Raw genomic sequence first — 14,440 nt, 5'->3', positions numbered from 1 at the left:
GTGACCAAACCTCATTTACCAGAGAACCCCAATCCAAAAACCTAATGTAGGCGAGAGCCTCCAGTTGAGCTGCGGGTTGGCGGTGAACAGATATTCCCAGGTTGGGAAGGTCGGGAATGGCAAGTGGCGATGAGCAAGGGGCATTTAGGGGCAGGGCTGAGCGCCACCGCTATCTTCAGCCTGACCCTCGTGGGCAAGGATGCCACTCCAGCTAAAGCAGTGATACCCCGCAGCCCGCCGCTGCCGCAGGATCATCTCTAAACCAGAACAGCCATCAATCAATCAATCAATCAATCGTATTTATTGAGCGCTTACTTTGTGCAGGGCACTGTACTAAGCGCTTGGGAAGTACAAGTCGGCAACATATAGAGACAGCCCCTACCCAACAGTGGGCTCACAGTCTAAAAGGGGGAGACAAAGAACAAAACCAAACATACTAACAAAATAAAATAAATAGAAATTATAGAATAAATAGAATAAATTCATCCCACGAATGAACGAATTCCGGCTAACTCCAAAGCATGGGTTCGCTAGCTTTCGGCACCAAGTGTCCAGCAAATAAAGCAGAGCTCACAAGACGCGGTTTGACCACCCCTGAATTGGAGGGATAGTTTCCATTTTGAACGATCATACAGTTGGGAGGTATTGCAGGCCGCCTCTCCTTCCCCGTAACTTCTGCCCTTCCTACTCCAAAACGCACTGGTTTACGCCCCTCTTTAAGGTCATTCTAGCTCTTTTCCCCCAAATCCCTGCTCCTACATCGCCTCCACAGACCACTTCCGCTGACCCTCCTGTTCACCAGTCAGCTGTTTAAGCAGGGATCAAGCTGTTGATGGAGGTATTTTACAAACAGTTCAGCGTTCCCCTTGAAGTAACCTCCTCACTGGGCCTCGTTCTCGCCTGTCCCACCATCGACCCCCGGCCCACGTCCTTCCCCTGGCCTGGAATGCCCTCCCTCCACACATCCAAACTAAATCCCTTCCTCCCTTCAAAGCCCTACTGAGAGCTCACCTCCTCCAGGAGACCTTCCCAGACTGAGTCCCCTTTTTCCTCTCCTCCTCCCCATCTCCCCCCGCAACTCCTTCCCCTCCCCACGGCACCTGTATATGTTTATACAGATTTATTATTCTATTTATTTTACTCGTACATATTTACTATTCTATTTATTTTGTTAATGATGTGCATCTAGCTTTACTTCTATTTATTCTGACGACTTGACACCCGTCCACGTGTTTTGTTTTGTTGTCTATATCCCCCTCCTAGACTGTGAGCCCGTTGTTGGGTAGGGACCGTCTCTATATGTTGTTCACTTGTTTTACAAGTGAACAACTTGTACTTCCCAAGCGCTTAGTACAGTGCTCTGCACACAGTAAGCACTCAAGAAATACGATTGAATGAAAGCAGCAAAACTGCCGTTGGCTGGGGAGACCGCAGGGGCACCCCTTGACTTCGGCATTACTGCTGAATGGGGTTTTAGGCTAGGGACCCTCATTCATTCATTCAGTCGTATTTATTGAGCGCTTACTGTGTGCAGAGCACTGTACTAAGCGCTTGGGAAGTACAAGCTGGCGACATATAGAGGCGGTCCCTACCCAACGGGCTCACACTCTAGAAGGGGGAGACAACAAAACAAAACATGTGGACAGGTGTCAAGTCATCACAATAAACTTGCCCACACTCATAAGTCCCAGAGAGGTTCTGGAGCACTCGGGGTGGGTCTGACTCAATCAATCAATCGTATTTATTGAGCGCTTACGGGGTGCAGAGCACTGGACTAAGCGCTTGGAAAGTACAATTCAGCAACGAATAGAGACAATCCCTACCCAACAACGAGCTCACAGTCTAGAAGCAGCGTGGCTCAGTGGAACGAGCCCGGGCTTTGGAGTCAGAGTTCATGGGTTCAAATCCCGGCTCCTCCTATTGTCAGCTGTGGGACTTTGGGCAAGTCACTTCACTTCTCTAGGCCTCAGTTACCTCATCTGTAAAATGGGGATTAAGATTGTGAGCCCCACGTGGGACAACCTTGATCACCTTGTAACCTCCCCAGCGCTTAGAACAGTACTTTGCACATAGTAAGCGCTTAGTAAATGCCATCATTATTATTATTATTAGAAGGGGGGGAGACGGACATCAAAACAAGTAAACAGTCATTGATAGCATCAACATAAATAAATAGAATCATAATAATAATGGTGGCATTTATTAAGCGCTTACTATGTGCAAAGCACTGTTCTAAGCGCTGAGGAGGTTACAAGGTGATCAAGTTGTCCCACGGGGGGCTCACACTCTTCATCCCCATTTTATAGATGAGGTAACTGAGGCCCAGAGAAGCGAAGTGACTGGCCCAAAGTCACACAGCCGACAGTTGGCGGGGCCGGGGTTTGAACCCATGACCTCTGACTCCAAAGCCCGGACTCTTTCCACTGAGCTACGCTGAATCATATATATATACACATACATACATATATATATATATATATATATATATATATATATATATATATATAGTATATATATGAGATATATATATGAGATATATATATATATATATATACACACATACAAATATATATATATATATATACACATATATATATATGTACGTATATACACACAGAGAATTAACCCCAAGCCTGGTCCAGGAAGGGTCCCAGACTGAATCGACCTTCTCTAAAGTCCGGGACCAAAATGATTCTTCTTCCCAGATTGTTCCATAGAGCAGGGCTGTCTCGGGAGTTACCAAGGATGCAGCTTTTTCAGTTTAATGCACATTCAGAGCTGGAAAACCGCATTTGGCTAAGGAAAGCAAAACGATAAAAACAGCCTGATATGAGCCTGCCCCCTAAAGGGCAACGGCGGTGTGTCCCCATTCATTCATTCATTCATTCATTCATTCAGTCGTATTTATTGAGCGCTTACTGTGTGCAGAGCACTGTACTAAGCACTTGGTGAAGTACAAGTCGGCAACATCTAGAGACGGTCCCTACCCAACAGCGGGCTCACAGTCTAGAAGGGGGAGACAGAGAACAAAACAAAACATGGAGACGGGTGTCAAAATGGTCAGAACAAAAAGATGAAAGGCCTCTTGGAGGAGATTTATTCATTCATTCATTCATTCAATCGTATTTATTGAGCGCTTACTGTGTGCAGAGCACTGGAGTAAGGGTTTGGGAGGTACAAGTCGGCAACATAGAGAGACGGTCCCTACCCAACAGTGGGCTCACGGTCTAGAAGGGGGAGACGGACAACAAAACAAAACATGGAGACGGGTGTCAAAATGGTCAGAATAAATAGATGAAAGGCCTCTTGGAGGAGATTCATTCATTCATTCAATCGTATTTATTGAGCGCCTACTGTGTGCAGAGCACTGGACTAAGCGCTTGGGAAATACAAGTCGGCGCCATAGACAGACGGTCCCTACCCAACAGTGGGCTCACAGTCTAGAAGGGGGAGACAGACAACAAAACAAACCATATTAACAAAAATAAAATAAATAGAATAGATATGTACAAATAAAATAGAGTAATAAATATGTACAAACATATATGCATGTATACAGGTGCTGTGGGGAGGGGAAGGAGGTAAGGCGGGGGGATTGGGAGAGGGAGGAGGGGGAGAGGAAGGAGGGGGCTCAGTCTGGGAAATATAATATATGATTTAAAGATATGTGCATAAGTGTTTATTATTACTGCTTTTATTATTATTATTATTATTATTCCAAGGCTTATTGTTGAGCTCCTGTGGCCACCTTACAGGGTAGCAGACCCCTAGGCTACCTCTAGTCCCATGAGAAGCAGCATGGCATAGTGGATAGAGCACGGTCTTGGGAATCAGAAGGTCATGAGTTCTAATCCCGGCTCCACCACTTGTCTGCTGTGTGACCTTGGGCAGGTCACTTCACTTCCGTGGGCCTCAGTGACCTCATCTGTAAAAATGGGGATTAAGACCGTGAACCCCCCAAGGGACAGCCTGATCACCTTGTAACCTCCCCAGCGCTTAGAGCAGTGCCTTGCACATAGGAAGCGCTTAATAAATGCCGTTATTATTATTCTTCTCTGGGCATCAGTTACCTCATCTGTAAAATGGGAATTGCGACTGTGAGCCCCATGTGGGACAGGGACTGTTTCAACCTGATTTCTTGTGTCATCCACCCTAGCACTTAGTACAGTTCCTGGCACACAGTAAGCACTTAAGAAATACCACAATTATCCCTTCTAAGCTGTGAGCCCGTTGTTGGGTAGGGATTGTCTCTATTTATTGCCGAATTGTACTTCCCAAGTGCTTAGTACAGTGCTCTGCACACAGTAAGTCCTCAATAAATATGATTGAATGATTGAATTGGGGTCAGGGCAGGCCCAGCGATAATGGAACAAGCCCCCGTAGGATTTGTCCCGACTTTTCAAACCCAAGTGAAGCTTTAAATTGTGGGTAATCACTGTGTTTGCTCAAAGCAGCTTTTGTCTTTGATGCTAGGCTTGTTCATTATATTATAATTGCCGCATTTCATGCCGGGGTGATTCTCAAGACCATTTTGGACAGCCCTGAAGTGCTTTTCGAATCCTGCTACCCAAATCACACTGAGGGGTTGCTTAGAGGCAACCTTAGTTTGTAGGTCAAGGGAAATGAAGAGCTTTTTGAAATCAGTAGCTCCGAAGCGTGGATTTTTTTTGTGTCGTTGTAAAAAATTCTCCCCAAAAGTTTGAAAGATTTTTGAGCCGTAAAATTGGTTTCTTTTTTGATTCTGGGAAGATATCCAGGTGAGGTAATTAATGAGGGACTTTTGTTTCTAATAATATGTTTAGAGACTTTTCTTCCACAACATTTACAGTTCTCCAGCAAATCTAGAAGCTTGTATTCCCTAAGCCGAATACCTAGTACCTCACTAGTCGGTTATATGCACTAGTCAAATGTGTAGATATAGGTGGTAATGCCTTCACAGTCGACAGTTTGGAGGGAATAGGTATAAAATGTTGGCTTTGAAGAGGTAATCCAACTAAAAATGCCCTTCTTTATTTTAGAACAAACTCACAATGCTGGACATCGCATCTAATAGGATCAAAAAGATTGAAAACGTCAACCATCTAATAGAGCTGCAAGAATTCTGGGTAAGCCTAGGACTTTCTGGAACTGAGATTTTCGACCGAGACCGGCCGTGCTGAATAAAAGTTAAAACAAGTGATCGTGGATCTGGCTGAGGGCTCCCCTTCTTCAGACCCAGCCTTGATTAATCTGACCTCTGTTGAGATTTTGAGAGAAACTTTTCATGGTCTTTGGGTGGTTCGTTGTTTTAGGTTTCCGTAGGTGGTAAGGTTGCTAATCTCAGGCAACATTATAAAGAGCCAGTAAAATAAAAGGACGAATTACGAGATTTGAAATCCATGTACGTAAAATATTGTGGTTTGGGATGACAGATAGAGAAGGGAATCATTACATTTTGCAAAGAGTTCAGACCAGTGGACTCTCACAACTTTAGTGGAACTGATGGTGAGACCCAGGGGTAAGCAAACCAACCTAGTTCCGTTCAGGAAATCTAATCAAAGAAAGGTAGCAGACACATTAGCAGCCCATGGAGACCGACACAAGCTCAGTTCAATCCCTTAAGAGTCCCATAATATATGTCAAATCATTTTTTGTGAGCATGAATTCTGTCTTCAGTCCGAAGTGCTGTACATTTTCCGGGGGCTTGGGGCGGGCCGCTGACTGAAATATTTATTCACAAAGCATTTATGCGGAAGTTGGCTTTAACAGTAGAAAGTAAATCAAATGAAATTTAAATCTTGGCCACTGACTGAAATATTTATTCACAGAGCATTTATGTGGAAGGTTGGCTTTAACAGTAGAAAGTAAATCAAATGAAATGTAAATCTTGGTCTAGAATCTATCTTTTTAAGTCTTTTCAAACCTTGAATCAGGTGGTTACTGTGCTCGGTTCCTTTGTGACTGACCAAGAGAGAACGCTACAGATGAGTCCTCATAGACTGGCTAATGTGTGGGAGAGAGAACTGTGGGCAGGGGCCATGAAGAACTCCTAGGTGATTGAGGGGTGAAGAGGAATACCAGTTCCCTAAGGATTTCTGATGCATTAGCTAAAAAGGTCACACCACTGGAGTTGTGAGCCATCTTGATCTCGATTGCCGTGCTCTGGCCTTAGTCCTATAAACAAAGCAAATTCCGCTAATTCCTTAATTTTCTCCTCCTTCCTGCCCCCTTACATTGTGCCAGTCCACCCCTCCAAAGACGACCACTGAAGCCCATCACCGTATTTTGAAAAAGCATTCACTAGGAATCGCTATTGCGAAAGTGATATAGCACGCTTTAAAGAGTAAATGTCGTGTTTGTCGATTGATGTAGGAATCATGATTCCAGAGGCTAACGGTGGTGTGAGCCTTCAGACTTAAGCCAAGGGCCTTAATGTAAGCTCAAAGTTAATATCACCGCAGAGGTCCATAATGGCCAAAGGGGTGTTGACCAGCAAAGAATCAGAGATGTTTCTTTTTTCCCCAGGATCTTTCCCTTCCTTTTATCCAAGGCCTCGTACAAGGGACACAAGCGAAAAGCGAGGGGCTCATGTAACTGATTTGGGTGGAGAGTGATGTTCCGATCAAGACCTGCTTCAGGCCTATAGCGAGGAATTGCTGCTAGTGGAGACATTTTGGAAAGAGAAAGAACCGTCCCTGTTGGAGGACTCGTAACATATTCATACGCACGATTGCTTCCACCACAAAATTCTCTCTACCCGTTCCCCACCCTCTTTTTTAAGGGAAAATAAAAGATTATTTTTGTAAGCAGGGATAGTGGTGTATGTCAGAGTAGAAAAGGGGGTAGAGTCAGAATGAATGTCATGGGGAGAGGCTCGCGGCATAAAGTTTTCTGTTTTGAAACACATACGATGGGGTAAGAAGAGGAACGGCAGGTGAGATTTTCTGTTTTGAAACACATATGATGAGGTAAGAAGAGGAACAGCAGGGGAGGGATGTTTCAAAGTTCACAGAGTGCTTCATTGCACGCAACACTTGGAAGAGTACAATAGTGGTAAGAGCCACAATCACAGGTGCCTTTTTACCTTTCTCTCCCCTCTCTTCTTTTTTTTCCCCCTCTTCCTTTTTGTTCAGCTCCCCTTATCGCTAGACTTAATTCCCGATGAAATAACCCTTCCCCTGTTTTGGGTTTGCAAAAGTAGAGGAGTTTTTGTAAATAGAAAACGCTTAAATACTGTGTGTCTAGCACCGTTAATTGGGTTTGGAACAGTCCTCGCCCCACGTGGGGCTCACAGTCTAAGTGCAAGTTTGCGTAAATACGATATTTCATCCCGTTGGCCAGAAACGGGGAAGGAAGGCAGAGTGATGTTAAAAGACGGTGGCGTTGGTGATAGCTAATAGGTTTTGTCTCGGTAAGAAGTGGAGGTTCTAAACTGATTTCCATGAGGCTCTAATCCTAGGGACCAACCGTAAAAACTGAGAAGGGGGTATTTTGAAAGTCAGAAGTGTTGGCAGTAATAATTATGGTACTTGTTAAGCGCTTCCTTTGTGCCAGGCACTGTTTTAAGCAGTGGGGTAGATACAAGTCAGTAAGGCTGGACACAGTCCCTGTCCCATATTAGGCTTGCACTCTTAATTCCCATTGTTTACAGAAGAGGTGATTGAGGCACAGAAAAGTTGTGACATGCCCAAGGTCATGCAGCAGCAAGTGGTGAAGTCAGGATTAGAACTCGTGACTCTCATTCCCAGTCCCGTGCTCTATCCGTTACACGAGAAGCAGCGTGGCTCAATGGAAAGAGCCCGGGCTTTGGAGTCAGAGGTCATGGGTTCAAATTCTGGCTCTGCCAGTTGTCAGCTGTGTGACTTTGGGCAAGTCATTTAACTTCTCTGTGCCTCAGTTACCTCATCTGTAATATGGGGATTAAGACTGTGAGCCCCCCGTGGGACAACCTGATCACCTTGTAACCTCCCCAGCGCTTAGAACAGTGCTTTGCACATAGTAAGCGCTTAATAAATGCCATTATTATTATATGTCTACCTCCCGGTGAATTGGATAAAGTGCATGTAATATAGCCAAGAAGGAAATTATTGACATTTGGCGTTTCTGTCAATTCTGTCTTTGATTTGGAGTTTGCCCTTATTTTAGTGTAGCGTAGCGACCAGTGTCCCTGGAGTGTGCTGAACATTTTTCTTGGGACAGTTTTAGGAAACAAGTCCTACTTAAAAAAAGTAAATGGCTCCATAAGCTTTCTGATTCTAGTCTAAGGGTGACTTTGATGCTATATATACATAATAAGGGCTTTCCAAGTAAGTATAACCCAGCTGCTAATCATGTGATTTTAATTATAATTATATTATATATACTACATATAGTATAGTTATACTATATATAGTATAGTTATGTAAAATTATATTATGCACCTGTATATATGTTTGTACAGATTTATTACTCTGTTTTACTTGTACATATTTACTATTCTATTTATTTTACTTTGTTAATGTTTTGTTGTCTTTCTCCCCCTTCTAGACTGTAAGCCCGTTGTTGGGTAGGGACCATCTCTATATGTTGCCAACTTGTACTTCCCAAGCGCTTAGTCCAGTGCTCTGCACACAGTAAGCGCTCAATAAATACGATTGAAGGAATGAATGAATGAATGATCCTAGGATTTTTTTGGCAACAGCTAACTTCCATGCGTTCTGAGTCTGTTTTAAGGTTCTGTTTTCTTTAACCTGGTTTCTCCGGTGTGGGCCCTTCACAGATGAACGACAATCTTATTGAGAGCTGGAGTGACCTCGATGAGCTCAAGGGAGCCAAGAACCTGGAAACAGTCTACCTGGAGAGAAACCCGCTGCAGAAGGACCCCCAATACCGGCGGAAAATCATGCTGGCCCTTCCCACAGTCCGGCAGATTGATGCCACCTTCGTTCGGTTCTGAATGCCCCTGGATCCTCCCCACTCCGAAGCAACGTCCCAACTACGTTTTTTTTAATATCGCTCCTGAGGTCTTCAGTACGGCAACAGTCACCGATCGAACGGCCGATGAAAAAAAACAAAACACTGAATGGTAAAAACGAAATGTGTATAATGCACACATTGTTTTTGAGATGTTATTATTATTATTAATAAATCTTACAACGTGATACTTCCAAGTCGTGACGTCCCTTGTTCCAGAGGGGCGCTTGAGCAACAAAGCCTGGCCATGGTATACTGCATTATTTAGCGTCGGTTCTAATTAGGGCATCCTGTCCTTTCCAGGTCAATCAATCAATCAATCGTATTTATTGAGCGCTTACTGTGTGCAGAGCACTGTACTAAGTGCTTGGGAAGTACAAGTTGGCAACATATAGAGACAGTCCCTACCCAACAGTGGGCTCACAGTCTAAAAGGGGGAGACAGATCATTTCCATCCTAGAGAACCAGAGTTAGTCCTCGTGTTTGCAGAGGGTATCACCTTGGGGGTAACTGCATTCATGACTTACATATTATGTGTAAGTCTTCACCCCCTCTAGACTGTAAGCGCATCGTGGGCAGGGAATACGTCCGCTATACCGTACTCCCCCAAGCATTTAGTTCAGTACCAAATGCTCAATAAATACGATTGATTGATTGGTCCCCCATAGGCAAACTGTATGGGGTGGTGGAAAGTGGGAGGCAGGTAAGATGAAGAGCAAAGGACTAGATCCCCGACTGTCTCAATGAACCGGTAGGATCTCACTTTATTTTCAGTTTCACCTCATTAGTCAGTCACCCGCTGATATTTGGTAGAACTGTGAGCCCACTGTTGGGTAGGGACTGTCTCTATACGTTGCCAGCTTCCCAAGCGCTTAGTACAGTGCTCTGCACACAGTAAGCGCTCAATAGATACGATTGATTGATTGGTAGGGTTCTCGCTGTGGCTTCTTGTCAGGTCCGAAGTGGGAAATCTTGGGCATCAAACTTTTCTTGCTTCTCATTTATGCTTGCCGATTGGTTCAAGAACACCTGTGATTGACAGCTGATACGGTAGTTTGCCCAGAAGTGCTGGCGGCTGAGCCCTTCCCTCTTCCACCCTTCCTCCCATCCACCTGGGCTCTGGGGATTGCCCGGATCGGGGAACGTAACGGCCAGAGGGAAAGCCAAAGAGGTCAACGGGTCAACCTAAGTGGCAGGGATCCTGCGGACAGACTGGCAGTAATGGCCTTTGTGTCTGAGGCTGGGGCCCCAAGACCACCCACCCACTGATCCCAGAGCTCGAGCCTGGGCTGTTCAATGAGCTGGTAGCTTATCCCCTGGCCAAATTCAATTGCCAATCAAAATCCATGGCAACAGAGACCCATTAAGACATCTTCATGCTTTGGGGCATTTTTGTTCAGAGTTAATTACACAACACAAGATTCCTGGTCAAAAATGAATCATATTAGGTGTAATTTTTCCATTTATCCTTCTATTTATTTATTTATTTATCTATTTATTTATTTTACTTGTACGTATCTATTCTATTTATTTTATTTTGTTAGTATGCGTGGTTTTGTTCTCTGTCTCCCCCTTCTAGACTGTGAGCCCACTGTTGGGTAGGGACTGTCTCTATAAGTTGCCAACTTGGACTTCCCAAGTGCTTAGTACAGTGCTCTGCACACAGTAAGCGCTCAATAAATACGATTGATTGATTGATTGATTCTGGTCTGTGGGGACAGATCCCTTGTTTAAATACTGCATTACCAAAGCTAAATTAAGGTGGAATTCCTTAAATGCAAAATAGCCTCTATAAATCAAGGAGTAATAACATCAGCACTTACAGTGCGCAAAGCACTTTTCCAAGCACTGGAGCGAAATGTGTGGATAATTGATTAGGCCACGGTCCCAGGTGTACAAGAGACTCACCACCTCAAAGGGGACTGAGGGGAACAGACACGAAAAAAAGGAAAACTTTACTGACTCCTGAGCCTGTATTTTGTCTCTGTTGTCCTAATACGACCACATTGTGCCTCCGATTACAAGCTAATGATGCTTTAAATGTTTAATAATGAAGACCCTGGCTTTGGGGACACAGATATTGCCTCCCTCTTCATTGAGCACTCAGAGCGGTCATTAATCAAACTGAAAGTGAATGAACAGCCGCTGTTTCCCGGTTGCTTGGACTTGCCCTGGTGCAGTCTCACTATTTTCAGTGTTAGTTTAAGGATGAATGAAGTATTCCTTTGAAGTCTTTGGTATAAGTCTGCTGAATAATAATTGTAGTATTTAATAACAATAATAATAATGATGGCATTTATTAAGCTCTTACTACGTGCCAAGCACCGTTCTAAGCACTGGGGAGGATACAAGGTGATCAGGTTGTCCCACGTGGGGCTCACAGTCTTCATCCCCATTTTACAGATGAAGGAACTGAGGCCCAGAGAAGTGAAGTGACTTGCCCAAAGTCACACAACCAATAATAATAATGATGGCATTTATTAAGCGCTTACTATGTGCAAAGCACTGTTCTAATCACTGGGGAGGTTACAAGGTGATCAGGTTGTCTCACGGGGGGCTCACAGTCTTAATCCCCATTTCACAGATGAGGTAACTGAGGCCCAGAGAAGTTATTATTATTATTAAGGCCCAGGGTGGGCGGATGGGAGGGCACGAGGAGGAAGTGGAGGGTGGCACACATGAGGCGGAGTATGTCTGTGTGTGTGTATGTTGTGCCTCAGTTACCTCATCTGTAAAATGGGGGTTAAGACTGTGAGCCCCACGTGGGACAACCTGATCACCTTGTAACCTCCCCAGCGCTCAGAACAGTGCTTTGCAAATAATAAGTGCTTAATAAATGCCATTACTATTATTATTATTGTGACTTGCCCAAAGTCACACAGCTGACAATTGGCGGAGCCGGTATTTGAACCCATGACCTCTGACTCCAAAGCCCGTGCTCTTTCCACTGAGCCACACTGCTTCTCAATAATAATAATAATAATAAGTGCTTTAAGCACTTATTACATACCAAGCACTGTATTAACCACTGTGGTAGATAAAAACTAATCATGTCAGACACAGTCCCTGTCCCACATGGGCTCACGATCTTAAGTAGGTGGGAGAACAGATATTGAATCCCCATTTTATAGATGAAGAAATAGAGGCAAAGGAAGTTACGTGACTTGTTCATTCATTCAATCGTATTTATTGAGCGCTTATTGTGTGCAGAGCACTGGACTAAGCGCTTGGGAGGTACAAGTTGGCAACGTATAGAGATGGTCCCTACCCAGCAGTGGGCTCACAGTCTAGAAGGCCTGTTGTCAGAGGCCACACAACAGGCAAGTGTCAGAGTCAGGATTAGAATTCAGATCCTTTGATTCACTTAGAGAAGCAGCGTGGCTCAGTGGAAAGAGCCCGGGCTTTGGAGTCAGAGGTCATGGGTTCAAATCCTGGCTCTGCCAATTGTCAGCTGCGTGACTTTGGGCAAGTCACTTCACTTCTCTGTGCCTCAGTTACCTCATCTGTAACATGGGGATTAAGACTGTGAGCCCCCTGTGGGACAAACTGATTGCCTTGTAACCTCCCCAGAGCTTAGAACAGTGCTTTGCACATAGTAAGTGCTTAATAAATACCATTATTATTATTATTATTATTCCCGGGCCCATGTTCTCCCATTAGGCCGCACTGCTTCTCCTGGAAGATCCATAATCAATCAATCAATCATATTTATTGAGCACTTACTGTGTGCAGAGCACTGTACTAAGCGCTTGGGAAGTCCAAGTTGGCAACATCTAGAGACAGTCCCTACCCAACAGTGGGCTCACAGTCTAAAAGGGGGAGACAGAGAACAAAACCAAACATACTAACAAAATAAAATAAATAGAATAGATATGTACAAGTAAAATAAATAAATCAATAGAGTAATAAATATGTACAAACACCTAAGTATGTTGTGGAAGCAAAAGTGTCTCCTGACACAACTGCCTTATTCTCCCTCTGAAGGAAGCATTGCAGGAGCCTTTGAAATGGCAAGATTTTTGGGATCTAATTGAGTGTCTGTGGTGAAACACCCAGCCCAAGGAGGTGACCGAATGACTTTACACTGAGAACAGTGGATAGCTGGGACAGATTCCCCTCCAATCAATCAATCAATCAATCGTATTTATTGAGCACTTACTGTGTGCAGAGCACTGTACTAAGCGCTTGGGAAGTACAAGTTGGCAACAACCAACTCCACCAACTTCAGTGCATGTAGTAGAGAGCCAGAGTCTGGATTTTTTTTTTCATTGTATTTAAGTGTCCGTCAATTATACTTATGGAGCGCTTACTGTGTGCCGAGCACTGTACTAAGCGCTTGGGAGAGTACAATATACAGTGCTCGGCACACAGTAAGCGCTCAATAAATACGACTGAATGAATGAATGAACAATATAACAGATGTGTCAAGCATATTCTGAGTGCTGGGATAGATCAAGCAATTAATCAATAGTTCGATTGAGAAGCAGCGTGGCTCAGTGGAAAGAGTCCGGGCAATGGAGTCAGAGGTCATGGGTTCAAATCCCTGCTCCGCCAACTGTCAGCTGTGTGACTTTGGGCAAGTCACTTCACTTCTCTGGGCCTCAGTGACCTCATCTGGAAAAGGGGGATTAAGACTGTGATCCCCCATGGCACAACCTGATCGCCTTGTAACCTCCCCAGTGCTTAGAACAGTGCTTTGCACATAGTGAGTGCTTAATAAATGCCATCATTATTATTATTATTATTATTATTAATCAATCATCAATGAGCCTTTACTATGTGCAGAGCCCTGCAGTAAATGCTTCACAGAGTACAATACCACAGAATTAGCAGATCCATGGCCCTGCCCACAAAACGTTTACAAGCTAGAGGGGGAGATAGACAAAATATAAATAAATAATTTCTAATACAAGTTTATCAGGTTGGACACAGTCCCAGTCTTGCTTCGATAGTTAATTTGCCCCTGGCTCCTCCAGCCAGCCCGGTAGTTTCCTCCAAGATCCATTCATTGTCATCTGCTTAATTTCAGCCTAGGTGGGAAAGGAATGTAGCTCTCAGCTGGCATGTGGAGATCATTAGTAGTGATAGTAATAGTATTTATTAAGAGCTTACTATGCGCAGAGCACTGTATTAAGTGCTGGGAAACAAGCAGCGTGGCTAAATGGAAAAGCACAGACTTGGGAGTCAGAGGTCATTTCTAATCCCTGCTCTGCCACTTGCCTGCTGTGTGACTTTGGGCAAGTCACTTAACTTCTCTGTGCCTCGGTTCCCTCATCTGTATGATGGGGATTAATAATAATAATGGTATTTATTAAGTACGTACTATGTGCCTAGCGCCATTCTAAGCACTGGACAGTGAGCCCCACATGGGACAACCTGATTACCTTGTATCTACCCCAGTGCTTAGAACAGTGCTTGGCACATAGTAAGTGCTTAGCAAATACCCTCATTATTATTATTATACGATAAATAAATAAATACGATTATTTAAATAAATAAATACGATTAT

The 14,440-nt window shown here is 44.1% G+C and overlaps 1 protein-coding gene across 1 annotated transcript in view; it reads left to right on the top strand.

Moving 5' to 3' along the window:
- Window positions 1-9,121, top strand: part of PPP1R7 (protein phosphatase 1 regulatory subunit 7) — a 31,821-nt gene extending 22,700 nt beyond the window's left edge. The window contains exons 9-10 of the mRNA XM_038749123.1: window positions 5,019-5,105; window positions 8,738-9,121. Of these exons, the coding sequence (XP_038605051.1) occupies window positions 5,019-5,105; window positions 8,738-8,914 (264 nt within the window). The 3' untranslated portion in view covers window positions 8,915-9,121. The remainder of the gene's footprint in view (window positions 1-5,018; window positions 5,106-8,737) is intronic.
- Window positions 9,122-14,440: the final 5,319 nt, after the last annotated feature.

This window comes from Tachyglossus aculeatus, chromosome 7 (genome assembly GCF_015852505.1).
Source record: "Tachyglossus aculeatus isolate mTacAcu1 chromosome 7, mTacAcu1.pri, whole genome shotgun sequence".
NCBI lineage: Eukaryota > Metazoa > Chordata > Mammalia > Monotremata > Tachyglossidae > Tachyglossus > Tachyglossus aculeatus.
Note: the sequence above shows the minus strand (reverse complement) of the source record. Positions and strands in the feature narration are given on the sequence as shown.